Below are 19,819 nucleotides of genomic sequence, written 5' to 3'. Positions count from 1 at the left end.
GACCACCGCCATCACTTTCGTGAACACCCGAGGGGCACTGGTGAGGCCGAAGGGGAGCACGGTAAACTGAAAGTGCTCTTGGCCCACCGTGAACCGCAGGTAACGCCGGTGGGCCGGCAGGACGGGGATGTGGAAATATGCGTCCTGCAAGTCCAACGCTACCATCCAGTCTCCAGGGTCTAGGGCAGCTAAAACCTGAGCCAAAGTTAACATCTTGAACCTCTCCTTCCGGAGGAAGGTATTGACGTTCCGGAGGTCCAAGATAGGGCGTAGGCCCCCTTTGCCCTTCTTGGGAACCAGAAAGTAGTGGGAATAACAACCACGGCCTACTTCTGGGCTCCGAACGCGCTCGACAGCCCCCTTGGCCAAGAAGGCCGAAACTTCCTCGTGGAGAAGATTCAAATGATCCCCCGAGATACGGTGGTGCTGCGGTGGCATGGCTGGAGGGGTCGTCTCGAAGGGGAGGGAGTAGCCCCTTCGGACGATTTGCAGCACCCACCTGTCCGATGTGATGGACCGCCAGTGGAGGAGGTGATGGCGAACTCTGCCGCCCACTGGCGTGGAATGGGCCTGAAAGCTCGGACTAGGAAGGCTTTGAGGCGGATGCTGCCGGGGTGGATGTGGGCTGACCTCGTCGACCTCCAGATCCGCCTCGGCGGAAACCACGTCCGCGACCGCGCGCAGGTTGGTTCTGCGGCTGGTGGCTAGGCGTACGTGAGGAGGCACCCCTTCCTTGGCCACGAAAGGGGCGAAAGGCGGAAGTTTGCGACCGCGGGGCCGAGAGGCCCAAGGACTTGGCCGTAGCCCGGGAGTCCTTAAAGCGGTTCAGCGCACTGTCCGCTTTCTCGCCAAAAAGGCGAGTGCCATCAAAGGGCATGTCCATGAGAGTGCTCTGGACATCACCCGAAAATGACGTGGACCGCAGCCAGGCGTGACGTCTAAGCGCCACTGTGGTAGAAATGGCCTTACCCAGCGAGTCCGTGGTGTCAAGCCCACATCGTATAGCATGTCGCGCGGCATCCCTCCCATCGGCCAGAGCCTGGGTAAGTCGTGTCCGGACCTCCTCCGGACACAGGGGCAGCGCGTCCTCCACCGCATCCCACAGAGAGTGGGAATAACGGTCCAAGAGACAAGCGGTGTTCAAAGACCGCAGGCCCAAACTAAGGGAGGAGAACAGCTTCTTGCCAAACTGTTCTAGTCTCTTGGAATCCCGGTCCGGCGGGGCGGTCGGGAAAGAGGATTGGGAGGTGGAGGCCTGGATAACCAGGCTCTCAGGGGTAGGGTGTTGGGACAGAAAACTGGGGTCGCCCGGAGCAGGGCGGTGGCGCCTGGCAACGTTCCTGTCCACAGGAGGGACTGTGGAGGGCTTGGACCAGGTGCCCTGCAAAACGTCAATGAGGGCCTCATTGAATTGCAGCAGAGGCTCAGTGAAGCTTGCTGCAGACTGAAGCACCTCAGTGAGGACGTTAGTCCTCACAGCCACGGCAGGCAGCTCGAGCCCAAGGGCTGCGGCCGCCTTGCGCAGCACCACAGAGAAAGCAGCGCCCTCCTCCGAAGCCACAGTCGGAGGAGAGACTAATCCAGTGTCTGGAGAGGTATCCAGGCCACTGGCCTCCCCCAGTTCATCTGCCCAGTCCTGTGACATTTGAGCCTGAGCGGCCATAGGATCCTCGGATCCCTCCCAGTTGTCCCCATCATCCGATTCCTGGTATACAGGAGGAAGGTACGGAGCCGGACGGTAGACATAGTGTGTCTCTAGCGGCGCCGAACGCGGCGTCCATCGACGCCATAGCGGCGCCGGGTCCGGAGTGGGACTGAACTGGGGCCCGACGTCGAGCGGAGACGGCGTCGGGGGTGGTACCGGTGTCGACGCCGGCGGAGGAGGCGTGACGAGGTCGACTGGCGTCGGCAGGGACTCGGGAACGGGTCCCTCGGGCGCTTGCGGCGTCGAGGCCGGAGCCGTCGACGGCGCCGGGGCCGGAGCCACCAGCAGGCAAGGCAGCCCTGTCGGGTCCGCGGGGCCCGAAGGCGCGCCAGCGGGCGCCGACGGCGGGGCCAGGCTCCTCATGGCTGAGAGGAAGGCACTGACCTCCGCCGGCGTCGCGTCAGTCCCAGGGACCGGCGGGTATGGGGACGTGCGCGGCGCCTGCGGCTCCGCCGGAGCCGCGGGGGTGGAACCACCCTGACCCTCGGCCGAGTCGCGCGACCGGCGAGGGGAGTCCGAAGAGCGGTGTCGCCTCTTGGACTTCTTGGAATGCTTCGACTTACCCGAAGATTTGGATCCCGACGACCGATGGTGACGTCGGCTGCGGCTCCGCGACCGATCCTTGGACCTCCTCCTGGACCGGGATAGAGCGGCGCGCGGAGCCGAGTGGCGGATCTCGAGAAGCTTACGGGACCGCTCCCGTCTAGCCTTCGAGGTCAGGGCCTTGCAGTCGGAACACGACTCCGCGTCGTGGTCGAGGCCCAAACAGTAAAGGCACCGGCGGTGATGGTCCGTAACCGACATCAGGCGGCTACAGTCAGCACAGGCTTTAAAACCAGGCATCCTACCGGCACCGGAGTCGATTGACAAGATCAAAAAAGATCGAAAAAGTTAGTCAAAAAGTGACTAAAAGGGGTAGCTCTCCCGGATCTGCGCTTACTGGCGCGGAAAAAAGAAGAACTGACGTCAGCGCGCGAGGGCGGCGTCTAAGTACTCCAACGACGTCATTCCGGCGCACGACGCCGACGACGGACGCGGAGCCGCAGACGACGCCTAGCGACGCGCAAGGGGTATTGCTGACGAAAAATCTTCCGGATCCAGTCTGACGCCTGGGGATATTCTAAGGTGAGGAATCTAACTAACGTGTTTCTTTCAGATACAGGTATAGCAGTTTGGGGAGAAGGGTCATTTTGCCTGCATGTATCTGACCTAGCCAGGATATAAACAATGGTTTCCATCGCTTTAGATCCTGCTGTATCTGAGTGAGTCAGGGTGGGAAATTTGCCTTAAATAATCCCTCTATACGTGGGCTGAACTGGATCCCCAAGTATGTTAGACTGTGTTTAGCCCATGTGAATAGGGACTCGCCCTGAATCTGCATTCTCTCCCCCTCTGACAGTGTAAGGTTTAGCACCGAAGATTTAGACAGATTGATTCGAAAGCCAGCTAACCCCTCAAACAACTTCAGCTCCTCCTGCAGTGCCCGCAGTGACGTTCCGGGAGATGTGCGAGTCAACAGGACGTCGCCTGCAAATAGCGAAACCTTGTGCTCTTCTCCCCCCGAATCTAATCCCCTGGATGTCTGGAGTTGCTCTGAGGCAAGCCGCCAGCAGCTCAATACTCAAAGCGAACAACAGTGGGGTTAAAGGGCATCCCTGTTGTGTGCCTCGGCCAAGCTCCAAGAAGCTTGAGCTTGCCCCGTTGACCTGGACTATAGAGCGTGGGCTTGTGTAATTGGCTTTAATCAGGTTTTAAAACTTCTCCCCAAAGCCAAAGCTCTCCGGCGTGAGAAACAGAAAATGCCAATCTACTGTCGAAGGCCTTCTCTGCATCCAACCCCACTAATATCGCTGGGATTTTGATGCAGTGTCCTGTGAATATTATCGTGTGTCTGTCTCCCCTTTATGAAACCGGACTGGTCTGGTTGGATAATATCGGGCATTAAGTTCTCTAAGCGTGACGCCAGAATGGCCGAATAGAGTTTGGCGTCGAGGTTCAAGAGGGCGATCGGTCTATACGAAGTGCATTGTTGTGGGTTCTTCCCGGGCTCTGGAATCACCGTAATTAGCGCCTCTGCCATAGATGGGGTCACCTCGTGACCCGTCGCTATATTATTAAATAAGGTTGTCAGATGAGTTATTAGGTCAGGCGCATATGTCTTATAGTGCGTATGCATTACGGCGCAGTCGCAGAATTGTGAATTCAGCTCTATTAGTATATATTGCACCAAATTTCCCTTTTAGTGCACCCATCTGGCATTTTAAACTACGTGGGGGATCTTTTTAAAGTCGTTTTCTATCTGGGACAGGGCGGCTTCTAATTCCACCCTTTCCTTTGCTCTTTCTTCATTTAGCGCCGAGACCAACTCAATACATTTCCCTCGTATTAGTGCTTTGAAGGCGTCCCAATTAATTTGGGGAGACGAGTCACCAGGATCATTTGTCTGAAAATATTCTTTAATCGCAACCCCTTAGTAATCTGTCCTGTGTCAGTACGGCTGGAAAGTACCATCTCAGGAACCCCTGTGTCCCCGCCCCCCAGTGTAGGCCCACTGTGACCGGCCAGTGATCTGATGGCGAGATGGGAAGGATTTTAGCCCGGGACATAAAAATGTAATCTAGTCTTCAGTATGTTTAATGGACATGTGAAAAATATGTATAGTCTTTTGCAGTTGGGTTGAGAGATCTCCATACGTCAAAGAGCCACAAGTCGTGGAATGCATGTTTTAGGGATTTAGGAAAACAACCTCCTATGGACCTATGCAGGTGCGAACTATCGTCTGTAGGATGCCAAGTAAGGCTAAAGTCCCCCATCAAAATTATTTGCCTTCAGCAAAGCCCCCCCACCATAGTCAGAAGGGAATTCACAAATGTCGCTTGACCCGTATTGGGGATATATGCCGAGACAAAGGTGACAGTTCTCCCCTTAAGCTTCCCTTTTACCATTACCACCCAACCCTCCTTATCTGTCTTTATACCTTCTGGTTGGAATTTAGTACTGTTTTGGAACAATAATGCTACCCCATTATGGGTTTTTTTGGTGGATGATCTGTATAGAAGCGAATAGTTTTTGTGTCTTAGCCTCAGTTCTTCCGATCTCTCAAGGTGCGTCTCTTGAATAGCCACAACATCAAACTGGTGATCTATTAGATATATTTCCAGATCTTTTGGCGCTTGATCGGACAGTTCAGGCCCTTCACATTCCATGACGTAATGGTTATCATTGTAGTGGATACCCTTTTCCCCCTCGCTGATTGTGTCCCCTGGAGTCTCTCTATTTTCTGGCCTCGCAAGCTGACTTTTCCCTTCCACTCTCACATCCTATAATACTGCATTGCAATGCCCCAACCTTCTTTCCGTCCCTGCTTCTCCACCCCCCCCTAATAAACCCCCCCCCCATTTGAAATAATAACACAACAATTAGAAAAGATAAACCTGAGCAGCAAGATCAAAGGGTGTCCCGCTATAACTTCACTCCAGGTCGCGGGCGTTTAGCAGGGGTGTCGGCCCACACCCGTCAACTCGCTGTCCTCATAGCTTTTTGCAACGTAGCAGTAGCACAGTCATTTTACAAGTCCTTTTACAAAATTTGGTTGGTTCTCTTGGGCGTTTGTAGATAAACTAGTCCATTCCCAGGACCTGCTCTCGAGTCTTGTCCCAGTTGAAGCGCAACGTCTTATTGATCTCTTGTAACTTCAAAATCTTATCTTTTAGTTCTGCTTTCGACTAGTCTGGCCTCCTTTCTTCTTCTTGGGTCAGGTCTTGATTTGAGGTCTCTTGGTAATCGATTTCCAGTGTGATGCTTTCGACCGAGGGGGTTCCCCCATTCCCGTCTGCGAGTTGGAAGCTTCGTCCTCTGGCACCGGTAGCCCCAAAATCTCTAGGCCCTCCCTTAGCTCTGTGACATGGCGCTATTTGTTTTGCATCACTCTATTTTATAATAATCTTTTATAGTTTTTTCATTCTATGTTTTCACTTTTATGCGTTGGATTTAATTTCCACATCATTCATTAGCTTAGGATGGCTGGCAATGCTTGAAGGCACAGAGAATATTTTCCAATCACTTTCTCATCACTTTTTATTGCACGTTTTTTCAAGCTTTTTTTGACAGACTGGATTGCTTATTTGGCGGTACCCAGATTATTTGATTAATTAGAGGTTCATTGCATTCTAGGAATTATCGTTGAAGGGCAGGTCCCGAAATGCATTGGGTGGTGTAAATAATGATGACAAAAGAACACAAGTTATATAGTGTGAATGAATAACACTATACCATTGATGAATTAATATCAATAAATGAAGATTGGATCAACTACCATTGACTAACTAGTTTAGATATGTACTTGTTTACTATAAAAAACATATACAGTGAAAACTGTTTTTATGGTGTGCTAGGTGGGGGCATTTCTCCCTTCCAGGAAAACGCATTTTTGCTTGATCCTATGTTATATTGCCAGAGCGCAGAGTTGTGAAATGTAAAACCAAATGTAAGGCTGGCTTTCTGCCTTTTTTCTTGTAGACGATCAAGGGGTAAACGGTTCAATGGCTGAAAGGGCAGAGATAACCGTCCAGATGCATATGCGAGCATCTCACTGCTAAAGAACGGACAGTGATACTCTGGAAAACCAGCAAAAGACTCGGAACCAGAAGAGTGCGATCAGCAGCTGTAAGCAGTGTCAAGAGACACAGAGAAAGGAAAACTGCTGCCCTGTCTCCTCTATTCCCTGAGCACATCCCCGATCTAGAAGGTGGTACCATTTAGACGGCGCACTGACCCCACGTGATGAGCCCTGCGTTGAACTAAGTACGGCACTTGCCTCAGGCGCCACCAGTGACTGGAAGGAATAATATCCTCCCACTCATTAGACTTGCTCCTCCTTATCACAACCCTGAAAACAGTTGAATACACACCTTTTCTGGAAACATCTACTCAAGTGCACATAGGAACTTTGAACCCACAGCCTCTCTTGTCCTTGTCATGCTTTAATCTTTACACTTGCTCTGGGGGTCTTTGCCGCCATCTTTACTTTACTTCTTCACTGCAGGCCAGATGCTCATCTGATCTCTGAATTATACCCACAGTCCTATACCCAGTGGATGCTCTGGAAAGGCCCCTGCTGCTTTGCACTGTGATAGCCTACTTTTTCAAGCTAGGGTCACGCTTTATAAAAATAGAAAATTAAAAAAAATGATTTCTTTGTACGCCACTTTGCAATAGTGGACAACACAGCCTTGTATTCCTACTGGTCAGCAGTGTATGGTTCTGTTAGAAACGGGGTCTCTAGTTGGCAGGGGTATGTACCCTAGCCCAAGTAGGGACTACCGGTTCCGCCGGGGTGGGTCTCAAAGTGCCCAAAACCACCCTCCTGGTAGCTTGGCGCAGAGCAGGTAGGCTTAGCTCAAGAGGCAAAGTGTAAAGTAGTTGTGTAACACCCACCCACCATAACACAGTGAAAAACCACAAACAGACACTACACCAACTGTGTTGAAAAATATAAAACTCTTTATATATATTTTAAGCGAGGTCAGATCAATACAACTTCCACAAACATGTCATGAGTTCTTGCTCGCAATATCTCTAGGTGTCCTTTATAACAGGAGCAGTGGAATAAACTGCAGGATCTGGGATGGTCCTTTGTACTAGGGTTCATGTGTCACCAGTTCAGTAGTCCCGTGGAAAATGAGCTGTGGCTCAGGATAGTGAGGTCCTCCTATGCTGGCGCTGACCCTCATGCACAGGGCCTCTCACGCTATTTATCCGGGCTTCCGCTATCCTGCTAAGACCCCCGGGGGCACTGCCAGCCCAGCGCTGTCACCGTTACTAATGTCAGCCTAAAAAAATGAACAATAATAGCAATATGCCCAAGTTATTCGGCAGTCCAGGTGGGGCGCCTTGCAGCTGGAATTCTGCTGTCAGCGGGGGCCTTTCACCGTCAATACGCCCCCGCTGTACTTTGCCAAATGCTATCTGTGGAAACTGGTATCCTTGTCACTATTATGCCCCGGGTATGCGCTTGATCAGGTCGGGAGGTCGGAGCCAGTCTTGGCAGTCATATAGCTTCCCCCCCAACCTCGTTAACCCCGGGCCGCAACCCGGCCTGACTTGACGTGGCACAATTCGTCTCGCAGTCTCTGGCGGCTAGTGCAAGCCTTACCTGCTGTGGGGGGAGGGGGGGGTGGGGGGGGGGGGGGGGAGGGCAGGGGGGGTTAATGTAAACACCGGAATATGGATGAACGGAGGTAAGTACACATTTAAATAAATAAAACTAATTTCGTTGCGCGCGCTGCATCGCATTTTGCGATGCAGCGCGCGCAAAGGAATTTGTTTTATTTATTTAAATGTGTACTTACCTCCGTTCATCCATATTCCGATGTTTACATTTCCCCACCCTGCCCCTCCGCCGCCCCGCCTCTCTGCCCCACCGAACTCCCTCCACGGACCGCTACTGGTCTTGGGTGCGGACGAGTTCTCGGCGGTCCCACGTCTCAGAGACCGGGCTGAACGCTGTCCTTTGCAGCGCGGGGGTGACGTCCTGCCGGGCGACTCTCTGCTCTCTCGGTGACACGCCTCGGGAAAAGCTTCTGGTTACCAGGCAACGCCCGCGCTGGTACCAATCCCAGCGCGGCGCTTCCCTGACGTCACGGGGGAATCCCTGCAACATTCCTCAAGGGTCCCGGGCAGGCGGCGGTGATCCGTGGCTTATAGGGCTTACGAGTCACAGGGTGGGGGCACATGGGGTATTTTGAGTACCGGGCGACGGCGGCGGTGAATTTGCATACACAGCGCTTCCTTCGGCAGCGTGCAGGTCACAGGCACACAGTGCCGGCAGGTTCGCCAGTTGGCGAAATTGGCAGGCACTGCGTGATGTGTGAATCTCGGGCCAGCGGCGGTGAGCCTGGCACGCACAGCGCTTTCCCTGCCACAGCGCTTTACAGTGCCTTAAAGGTCCCGGGCGGCGGCGGTGTTTACCGGGTCCCAGCGCTTCTAGCTCACAGCGCTTTACAGTCCAGTAAGGGTCCCCAGGCAGCGGCGGTGATTTTCAGGTGTACAGCACTGCAGGGGCAATTCATAACCAGGTCGTTGCTGTCATTTCTGTTCCTTCTTGCAGCAAGGCAGTTCCACGACGCTACAGGGACAGTCCTTGGTGTCTTTGCTGTCCTGGTGATCCCAGTGACCATGGGATCAGTCCTTCTTCTTATGGAGACACTCTGGGAATGTTCTATGGATCCTCTCTTAGCAGGGCAAGATCAGCAGGCAGTAGGGCAGCGCAGCAAGCTGGGGCAGCGGTTCATTGGAGCAGTCAATCCCAGCAAAGGTGGATATCCTCCTGGCGCAGTAGTCTTCACTCCAGCAGAGTTCCCTCATGGTCCAGCAGTGTAACAAAGATGTGTGGCCAGGACCCTCCCTTTTATACCCTGCAGTCTAGTTACTAGAAGGGGGCAGAAGTCTCCGGAAGGGTCTGGGGGCAGGGATTTCTGAGAGTCCTGGGAGTTCGGGATGTTCCCTGCCTTCCCTGACCTGGCTGTCACAGTGACAAAAGGCAGGGCCGTTAAGGCTACAGTGGGCAGTCAGTCACAGCCCATTCAAGTGGAGAAGGTGTGAATCACCACTCCCACCTCACAGCCCAGCCAGGCTATCAGTATGCAGATGGGAGGGGGGAGTCTGCAGTGCCCCGACTAAGTGTAAAGCGATACCAAAGGGGATGATGGATGGAGCGTTTGAGCAAATCAAACACTTACCCCCAGTCAACTGATCAGGATTTAATCCATCATCATTCTTTAGCTCACTCACCACCCCAGTTCAGACATGGCCATATGCAAATCAGTATGACCCTGTGCCTCATGGGAACAGTCCAGCCCTAAGTGTAGGCAGAGAAATATCTACTTTCTAAAAGGGAGAATTCTAGAGTAGTAGTGCCAAACCCCATATATCATTGGAAAGGGTTTCCCGCCCCGATTCTAACAAGACCAAACATGACAGACTTATTAGGTCCTAGTCAGATATTATCCCAGAAGGGGGGTTCCCAATGTTATCCTATGGAGGGTTACGCCTCACTGCAGTAGCAGGGGCTTGTGGCAGATATGCCAGTGTCACAATGTTTTAGGGGAGAGCACCTGCACCTCAGCACTGTTTAGCAGTGGTGGGGCGCCCAGAGACCTAAGTCCAACAGAAAGGTACGGTAAAAATGGGAGGCAAAAGGGCAAAAATGTAGGGGAAGAACACCCTAAGGCTGACAGGTCCAACAGTTTCTAAGAAGCAATTTCTAACAAAAAGCATTTAATTCAATGTCTTTCTAAAACACAACATATTTTTATATTGAAGAGCAATGTCTCCTATTGCTTACTTTGAGCCATAACTGGGAGCTATGTGTGATACTTGGCAGCCTTGGCTGCACCGAGCAGCCCCGCACTGTATCGAGTGCACCACTGCCATGCAGGCCAGGGCTTGAGCGAAGAGGCAGCACTATATGATATTGTGGTTTTCCTAATGCCTATCTGTATCCTGTTTCAAAATTGATGGTCAAAGTCTGTTATTATCATAAAAGAGTAAATAGCTAAAATAATGTAAAGAGACTGCCTCAATTATGTTAGCTTCACACACTTGCATTCTCAGACAATCCCTCATCTTTAAAGGTTTCCTGTTTTATTTGCCGGTTGTCTCTGGTGCCTATACATTTGTTAAAATGATTTAAAATCTGAAACCAGAATCAGTTTTAAACAAGCATTGGCATTGCCAATAGGTCTCACCTTTGGGACTTTATAAGTGTTTAGCCAGAGCTATTGCCATGGCAATGTCTTTTAGCAATGTTGTAGTGCAGCATGTTGAAAAGTTATAATAAAAAAGTGTTATAAGCATTTATAAAGTAAAGGAAGCACATATATGCCAATGTAAAAACAATGTTTTTAACAAACACCATGAACACGGCAAGGTTGGTGGGGCTGGGGCACTAGTGCCTATGACAAAGTATGCCCAAAAATAACACCAAGAGTAAACACAATCCCAAATGAAAGCGTTGAAAAACAGAAGGAGAGGGATACAAAAAAGGGGAGGAAGGATGCCTTAGGTCAATATGGAAGCCGGCTAGGCAGGGAAGGTGTAGAGAAATATTCCGTGAATGGTATTAATATCACCTGGGCTGACAGAAGCCACGCGAAATGCAAATTCTCCAGATGACGGATGACAGGACAGATTAATGGCAGCAGATGCAGAGGTTTTGGGGCTTTAATTAATGACAAACCAAGGAATTTCAGTAAACTAAACAACGACAAATTGCCAGAAAAAATGCTAATTTGTGCAACAACATTTCCATTCTTGTGCAGCAAAATCTTCAATTTGGTGCCTCATTATCCTGGGAGTGCTGACTATAGCACATTCCTGGATCCTGGAATCAACAAAGTGCAAGAAACGTGTTTAGAATCCTTGCCAATGGACATACGTACGTGCTTTCACTCATGGCAGAGGCTTCCTTGGGCATGAAAATTATGACTGTCTTCAGGAAACCCCAAATCCTCATATTTCTTTGAATTACAATATAACGAGATGAACGGAACATGCTGATTGGTCCGCTGCAAAGATTTAGCAGCACATCTGTGGAAACTGATGTTTCTTATTTCAATCGCAGCTGGATCAGCTTATCTTTTCATCCTTCTTTGAAGTGGAGGAAATGAAATTACATTGTAATACGATACAAGGAGATTGAGCAAAGTGCGGTATCATTTATTCCTCAGGGCATGTGCCATAGAGCTGGGCCTGGATCGCAGCTGTCGCTATGCCAGGAAATGAGGGTGACACCAGGGTATGGTGGCGCACCTATGCACTCCATCCAACCCAGTCAACACGGGTCAGCGAGCCACAACTTTCAAGGGCGAGTTAATCGCTACGGGATAGAACCTTTTAAAGGCCAGGTCGTGCTCTCTGAGCATTAATTCACCCAGCTTTCACAAGCAGCTTCTGCTTTCCATGCGCCACCCGAATTGGGGTATGTGAAAGAGGGATGCTGGGGGGCAAGACGCCTACTAAGCACTTGAAAATGGGAATGCGTTCTTTTATTGTGGCACTCCCAGAACTGCTTTCACTTACCCGATGTGGTGACGACTTGATGCAGCAGTATGCCTCGCTGAGCTGCCTATCAGTGAACCGGGGCATTCTGAAACAATAATTTACCCTCTCTTCACCACCTGCTGCTTCTTTTCACCCTGGCTCTCTACTGCAACACGTGAGAATCTCAAGACTGGAACTAAGGGCCGGATGTACGACGGATTTTTGCATGCGCAAATGGGTTTCAGACCCGTTTGCGCATACAAAAATCCTGTGGGCCATGTACTAACACTATTTGCGAGTCGTCGCAAAATAGTGTTTAGTGATTCGCTATTCGGAAGGGGCGTTCCCTTACTAATAGCGACCCGACAAGCCATGTAAGAATGTTTTGGGACCGCAACTGCGGTCGCAAAACACTTGCAGTTTACCACCCTCTTCAAGAGGGTGGTAAAGCACTCGCAAACGGGAAGTGGTCTCCTTACCCTTTGGGAATGCATGTGCAACATTTTTTAAGGGCAGGAAGTGGTCCCAGGGACCACTGCCTGTCCTTAAAAAATGAAAATGAAAAGTGAAACTTTTTTTAAAAATGCATCCCGTTTTCCTTTAAGGAAAACGAGCAGCATTTAAAAAGAAAAAAGTTTATTTAAAAGCAGTCCCAGACATGGGTGTCTGCTGACCCCAGCAGGCCACCATCACTGGGAGTGCCCTCAATTCCCAATAGGGTTGCAAATTGCGACAGTCTCATTATTATTCATGAGGCATGTAATTTGCGACCCCACTGGGAATTGCTAACAGTGTCTCAGACACTGTTGTACATTGCAAATTGCGACTCGCAATCTGTCGCAATTTGCGAGTCACAATTTCCAATGGTCATACATCTGGCCCTAAGTGTTACATTGCAAGAGCTCCGACTATAAGCAATCGCCCATGCGCAACAGGCAGTTAAAACCCATCACAGTCATAATGGGAACTACTGTGCGCATGTGCACCTGCGGGTTTGCAGATTCCTGCCTCTAATGGTGCAAAGTATGCTAGAGTTGTCTGTTTATATGTGCAAAAACCAGATCCAGCACAACAATTTTGTGATCAGAAAGATAAAAATAGAAAAAAGCTGTGCTTGTCTACATTTTGGGGAGATAAACACTCTTGCAAATGAATGAAGAGTCCCCGCCCAGCAGCACACTATTGAGGCATGGCTACCGAGTGTCTGTGCCCCCTCGAGTCCAGCTTCACATCTAGGAGCTGTACATATGTTTATGCGATACGGGTGAGGGGCAGCAGATGTAGAACCAGTTGTGCCCGGCATGCTCTCTCCCAGTGCCTCCCGTATCCCCCAACAGGGACAAAATCAGATCCCAAACACCTCCCAAAACACAGTCGTGACGCACTCTCTTTTGTTCACCTCACAGCACTGTGAGGAAGAGCTGGGTCTATACACCTCGACACTCATGCTGCTGCTGGGCGTGTTCTCGGAGTTCGGAAGGAGGGAGAGAGAATGAAACTTAACCGACCCCCTTTCCCCCGGCAAGATTTAAAGAAAACCCCTGAAAGCTGCATGAGGGGTCAACGGAGGAGGAAGAGACAGGCGGCAGGCTTAGAGATCGCGGACGGCAGAGTGCGGCTGCGTAAGAAGTGGCAGTGACAGGGCATGGTGGGGGTGACTTACAGGGCCGTCCGAGCGACTGAAAACAGCAACACTCATGTTGTATGAGAAGCCTGTCCTAAACAAGCCCAGTGGGGGCACGGCAAATTAAGCGACCATGCACCTTTCTTTTCTCCCAGAGTAAATAGAAACACAATAGAGCGTTGTGGCCGTGAAGAAAGATCAAGCACATGAAGCAGCCTTGAACCTTTCATGAAGCTGCTGCACGAAGTAAACAAAACACGAACACTTAACACGAGCAGAGACAGGCCAACAAAAAAAAGAGGGCTCTCAAAGAATCCTAAATAACCTGAAAAGTAAGAGCAGATGTAACAGGGGCATCCTCATGGTAGAATAAAATGGTCCAAAAGTAGGGAATACTAAGCGTATTCAACAAACAAAAGCAGGCATTTACAAAGAACAGCAAGAGGAACTAATGAAAATAATGGGCGGGGCTTGAAGCCTATATTGTAGATACAGCATGTCTCGAAGAGACAGCGCACAGGCGCTACCTAGGCGAGACCTAAAAAGGTGGTCTTTTTCAGTCTTTCACTGTAACGTATTAACCTACTGGAATGCAACACACATACAAAGAGGAAAACGCCACTCTGGATTGTTTTTGTGCAGGAAGGTGAAGCTTCCTGCACATAAACAATTCTGCAGAAAACACAGACACCCTTGCACCATGGTGTAAGGGTGCCTGTGTTGGGACTAGAATGCTGAAACGGCACCAGCGAAGGGGGTAAGAACAGGAATGCACCCTATTGCATAAATACAGTGTGTTCCTGCCCTTTCACTTTGGCATAGAGCACTGCAGCAAGCTGAGATGCTGCGCTGCCCTACACCAAATCGCTATAAATGAGTGGCCCGGTCTTTAAATTCTATTACGCACTAACCAATGCAACTATCCCAGTGTGCTTTAAAAGCCAACGGTCATAAACCCATCCTTCCTGTCATCCACCCATACAAACCAATAGCCAACGCCCATATGCCCACTCACAAGCACAACCATAAGTAAAGGAAAATGCTCTTTCAATTCTAAAAAAATCAAGACGTAATAGTTTTGTCAAGGACTTGTTAGCATAATTTTTGTTTCTTACCATAACATCTCCATTGACTTCAAAAAGGGAGTGCAGAGCATACTCTAGATTTGTTCCGCCGCCAGGCAACACACTTGAACAAGACATGTTCAAGAAATCCTTCACTGTTAGAAATGAAAACGAAAAACCAGTGAACACTGATGTATATAAGCACATAAATAACCCTTTAAATTAACAGTAATGTCTTTAGATGTTATATTTCGGATATGTTTTATGTATGTATTCATATTTCCATGCTAAAACACAAGGATTCTAAATTATTCTACTTATCTTATTTAATATACCATTAATAAACACATTCACACAGTCCCACCTGACATCCATTTTTATCTAGCCGCTTTTCTCAGTCCTCTAATTTTGGACAGTGCATAATAACGACTATCCCCCGGAACATGTTCTTCTATTCAACATAAAAATAATGTAGGGCACACAGGACATGTACCTCGCTGTAGACACACTTTGCCTTCTAGTGCTGTCAATGGTTTCCAAACAAGAGTCGCCTTGTGCTCTTCCATCTCCAAGAAGGAAAGACTCTGAAGCTCAGGAATTTTCGCCTGGAACCTTGGTCCAATGTTGATACGCCTGACAAGATGAAATGGTGATAGAATTACAGTTTAATGGCCGCCAAAAGAAACGGAAATATTTTTATAATATACTGGAGCCTGCATAAATGTCAGTTTATGATTTCCTTATTACAGTTGTGTTGTGACATCTCCAGTCACCTGTAATAGTAAAATGATGTTGGTGCTCAAATATAGTAAGTTATTACAGTGAAGCAGATGCCCCCCACCCGCAGAAGTGGGGCCCATGACCCCCTATGACAGAATTAGAGAATCACAATCACCCGAGACAGTAGTTTGAAAGTTATGGGTTTGGTTAGTTTTCATCACATGGCATTTCTAGTAAACCCCGACCAGCAAGCAGTCATAGAGAGGTGACGCCTATCAACCTGTGGACTCAAGCGCTTTTGATAGTTACTAAGCCCCGATATCTGGTGGGAAGGCTCAAGGGTCACCCTTGACAGATCAATCTCACACTCAATTCATACAGGTGATGGGAAGACCTGGGGCATACCTGCAAGATCTGCAGACATTAAACTGGGAACTGTGATGCGGGAGTAAGGTCATTGTATTAAAATTGGAATGTGTTAAAAAAAACTTAATATACCATTCTGAAATTATTGACGCATGTATTTGATAAATGCCATTAAAAAATTAAGTGTTTAAAAAGTTACTGCAGTTGAGTTGTTACTTCCTAATGCCTACTGCAAGAACCAGCAGTCATGGTGAAAGGAAAGGAACAGAGTATAATTATAGCTGTTATTTAAACATATTTTATTCTTATGATCTGCTTTTCTAAAAATGAACAGTGATAAGCATAAAGGGAAGTTATTGCAACATATTTCTTTTTTGCACCAATAGGTCATTTCAAGGAAGAAAGGCTCTCTCTTTCTGTTTCTACACATTCTAATCTAAAGCATTTTTATATCTGATTTATATTAAACTGATTCTAATATCTCTTTTGCAATAAACTACTAAACACTTTTGGTGTATTTAATTTCACACTACAGATTCTGCTTTTATTCTACATACCTGCTACCATACAAGTCACTATTTACTAAATCAATAAAATACTATCTGCCAAAGGGCCCAATATCTGATGACTAAACAGCAGACTAGGCACCAAATAAAGGGAAGAGAATGCTAATGTAATTCCTTGCATTTGGACCCTAGCACTACAAGTGTTAAAACTGAATTACCAATTAAGGTAGTAGATTAAAAAACAGGAAGCGTTATCTTTGGAACTGAATCTGTACAAAACGGTCAACAGTTGTCCTTCACTGGATGACTGACTGACCACAGCATTGTGCAGCATGATTCTATAGTAATGTCTACATGTTTTCCAAAGGATTTCATTCTAACTCTCAGCATGTATATTCAACGAGTGGATTCACCTTGTGTCCTTGATCTGGGCGGACAGGAAAATAAGGGCTAGTTTGGAGGTAAATAAATTACCTTGTGAGAGCTGTGGAATGCATCTCCAGACCTAGAATGTTATTATCTGGCTTCTCAGATGCTACACTTGGTATATTGGCTCGACGAACTGTCCCACCAATCAGGAGTTGAGAATGCTTTCAAGAATGTCATGGAGGTGAGAAACTTTGGTATTTACTCGTGTCATGATATGGTGAGATCCAAGAGGGTTTGCACATATACCTAGGATGAGGAAGTGAGCCACACGCAATATCACAGATCGTTCTATTCCACTGCTGTGGTGTTATTATAGTGAATGCATGGGATTGACAGCTACACACAGTGAAGCCACAACAGCAGGCTGAGCTTGGGGGTTGGGGTGATGGGGTACAGCGGTAGCTGATTAATGGGTGATCAATACAATGACAAACGTTTTCCGACATTCGAGAAAGCCATGGAGAGATTCAGTTTCCTCCAGTCAATTACTTTTCTGCATGCGACTGGCATCAGTGAGTAGGAAGGTTTGGCATAGTCTGACCCGCCTCCTGACTCTACGGTCAGAACTGATCCAATTGCAGGGGGGTGGATGCTATATCTCTTTGCGCTACAAAGCCCTAAAAGGTGAACAATGGCTAAGATAGCTCCATGCAAGAGTTTGATAGGGCAAGCACTTGGGATAATCCTTAACTCATGCAGAGTGGGATAGAGTGTTTCCACGCACTATGTAATGCACAATTAATGCTGGATTCAAACGTATGCAATGGCAGTTTTTGCACAGAGTGTATTATACACCAGTAATCATGTACAAGATCTCCCCACATAGACCAGAGGTTTGTCACAGATGTGATAATATGGAGGCCAGCTTAAGCATATGGTATGGTCTTGCAGGTGGTGGTCTGGTTGTGGGAAGCAATAGTAGAAAAGACCACAAAAATTGCGGGAAGTGTGACACAATTTTCAGTCCGGTACTGCATTCTAGGGCTAGACTAAAGACCTTAGAAGAACAACTGTAATATAGATTAGTAGCATTGTGCATTCTTCTGCCCAGAAGGCATTATACTATATATTTGTACCTCCCCGCAGGTTCTGATTTAGATAAATGTCAGAAAGTTGTGAGGGAGTTGCCGAATAAGTAGAGAATGTTTGCAGTACGCACTTATTCTAAATTAATGGTAGATCTTAATGACTGGGCCCAGCTCTGGCAGGAGTTTGAGGAGAGTGACAAAGCACTGGACCAGTCCAGTGACATTGCAGGAACCTGAACTGCTGAACAATTGTTTTGTGAGTCTGCACTTATGTGCTGTGTTAATTTGCTTAACTTGCTATACAGCATCCGTTGGTTTTCACATCAATGGGTGTTAACTCAAGATACAAAACCTCTGCCACTCGTCTAATGACCATGGCAAACGAAGGCTATTTTTCCATGAAAGGGCAAAGAGGTGAGCCTAACTCCATGTCAGGGGAGCTGTTCAGCTCACTGACCTCTTGTAGGTCCATATAATTCATCATCATCATAATCTTTATTTCGGTCAGTTTAGACCATAAAAGAATGCAACAATTATACAATTATACATTAAACAATAAGAAGGTTGCACTTGAAAGAGTTAAAAACATCCAGAAAACAATTTGGTTAAAATCATCGAAGATATTCATAAACCCATATTAGTCTTGATACAACGATTGCGGATACGCCACATTGCTGTTAGGAATTTTGCGACTGCAAATACAATATGAGCAGATAAATCTGTCTTTAAAATTCTATAAGCTGGAAGATAGTGCCTGAAACCAAGATTTTTAAGGAGAGGGACAAGCCAATAGTTCCTAGCTCTTTGGTAGACTGGACAGAAAAATATAATGTGCAGATCATTCTCTCGCGTATGTGCACATGCTGGGCAATGCGCCGGAAGCTGGGGTTTGGTCCAGCGAGCGGTGTATTCCCTGAGGGGAAGAGTACCGTATCGCCACTGCATGTATAACTTCCTAGTATTTGGAGGGCCTACATCATCAAAGACGGGCTCTAGGTGATATGAATCTTTGAATCCAAGGAAGTAGTTGGATAAGGACCCCTCAGGTGTGCTCTCAATTGAGACACGTAGCTTGTGCTCATAATAAACCTTTGCAATAGATTTGCGTGAGATCTTGCAACATGCGTTTCCTGGATTAACCCCTTGAGTGCCCATGACGAGATGGTCTCGTCATGGGCCGCGGTTGCGCTGTGCCCATGACGAGACTATCTCGTCATGAGCCCCGCCCGCTAATGAAACGCCCGGCACAGGGCGTGGAAAGGGCGGGGCACTCAAGGGGTTAACCCACAATTCTGGTCTTCCTAACATTTCAAATGTTTGCTTAATGTAGTTTAACCATGGGATTTGTACCGCTTTGGATAGGCGCAAGATCTCTGCGAGCTCAGCTCTATAATTAGCTAATTCCGGCGTGCTCCAAATTTTGCGCCAAAAAGTAAGGGGTTTAAGTCCCAACTCCTCCGAAATAGGTCTTAGGCCCAGGTCTAGTCTCAATGGGAGGAGTGGGGTGCTAGGCGGAAATGCTGCCAGTTGCCTTATAAAGTTGTTCTCCGAAATTTGCAATTTCTGAGCAGCTATATGCCCCCATATTTCTCCCCCATAGGTCGCGGCCCCTTTAGCCTGTATTTTATAAATTTGGAGGGGGGGACCAAATGGCTTGTAAGTCAACCTACTTATCATCCTGCATATGCCACCCGTTAACTGAACCAGTTTCAAATTTGCCTTGATTCGGTGCGAATCCCATGTCATGGTTTGATTAATTGTTAGCCCCAAATAATCAAACGTAGTGACCCTCTCTAATCTAACGGACCATATCATGGGATTTGGGCGAGTTGAGGAGGGCGGGTTGAGGATCATGTACTTAGTTTTAGAAGCGTTGATTTCCAATCCACGCTTTTCACAGAAGATCGAAAACCCATCCAACACCCGTTGTATGCCCATGGGGGATTTAGAGAGCAGCAGGGTGTCATCTGCAAACATAATAGCAGGCACCCTGCTGCCGTCTACCTTGGGGGCATCAGTGTTGCTCAACCCGATAAGATGGTTTATAACCCCATTGACAAAGAGGCAGAACAGGGTCGGTGCAAGCACACAACCCTGTCTGACCCCCGCGTCAACGGGGAAGCTATCCGAAAGAACTCCCCTTCTGCCGCACCTGACCTTAGCAAAATTCCCCTGATGTAATCTCCTCAGGATTAATAGGATGTCAGCAGGAACCCCTAGCTCCATTAAAACAGTCCATAGTTTGTCCCTTGACACTAGATCAAAGGCCGCTCGGAAGTCCACAAAGAACATGTACAAGGTGCCGCCCTCAATTAGCGCGGTCTTCCAGTATAAGA

At 48.2% G+C, this 19,819-nt stretch overlaps 1 protein-coding gene across 3 annotated transcripts in view; it reads right to left on the bottom strand.

Moving 5' to 3' along the window:
* The window catches only part of TRERF1 (transcriptional regulating factor 1), a 753,074-nt gene that overhangs the window by 185,816 nt on the left and 547,439 nt on the right, over nt 1-19,819 (bottom strand). For all 3 annotated transcript variants that reach the window (XM_085612831.1, XM_085612833.1, XM_085612832.1), the window contains 2 exons: nt 14,928-15,067; nt 14,486-14,589 (listed from right to left, as the gene is read on the bottom strand). In XM_085612831.1, coding sequence (XP_085468957.1) covers nt 14,486-14,589; nt 14,928-15,067 — 244 coding nt within the window. The remainder of the gene's footprint in view (nt 1-14,485; nt 14,590-14,927; nt 15,068-19,819) is intronic.

This window comes from Triturus cristatus, chromosome 6 (genome assembly GCF_964204655.1).
Source record: "Triturus cristatus chromosome 6, aTriCri1.1, whole genome shotgun sequence".
NCBI classification, from domain to species: domain Eukaryota; kingdom Metazoa; phylum Chordata; class Amphibia; order Caudata; family Salamandridae; genus Triturus; species Triturus cristatus.
Note: the sequence above shows the minus strand (reverse complement) of the source record. Positions and strands in the feature narration are given on the sequence as shown.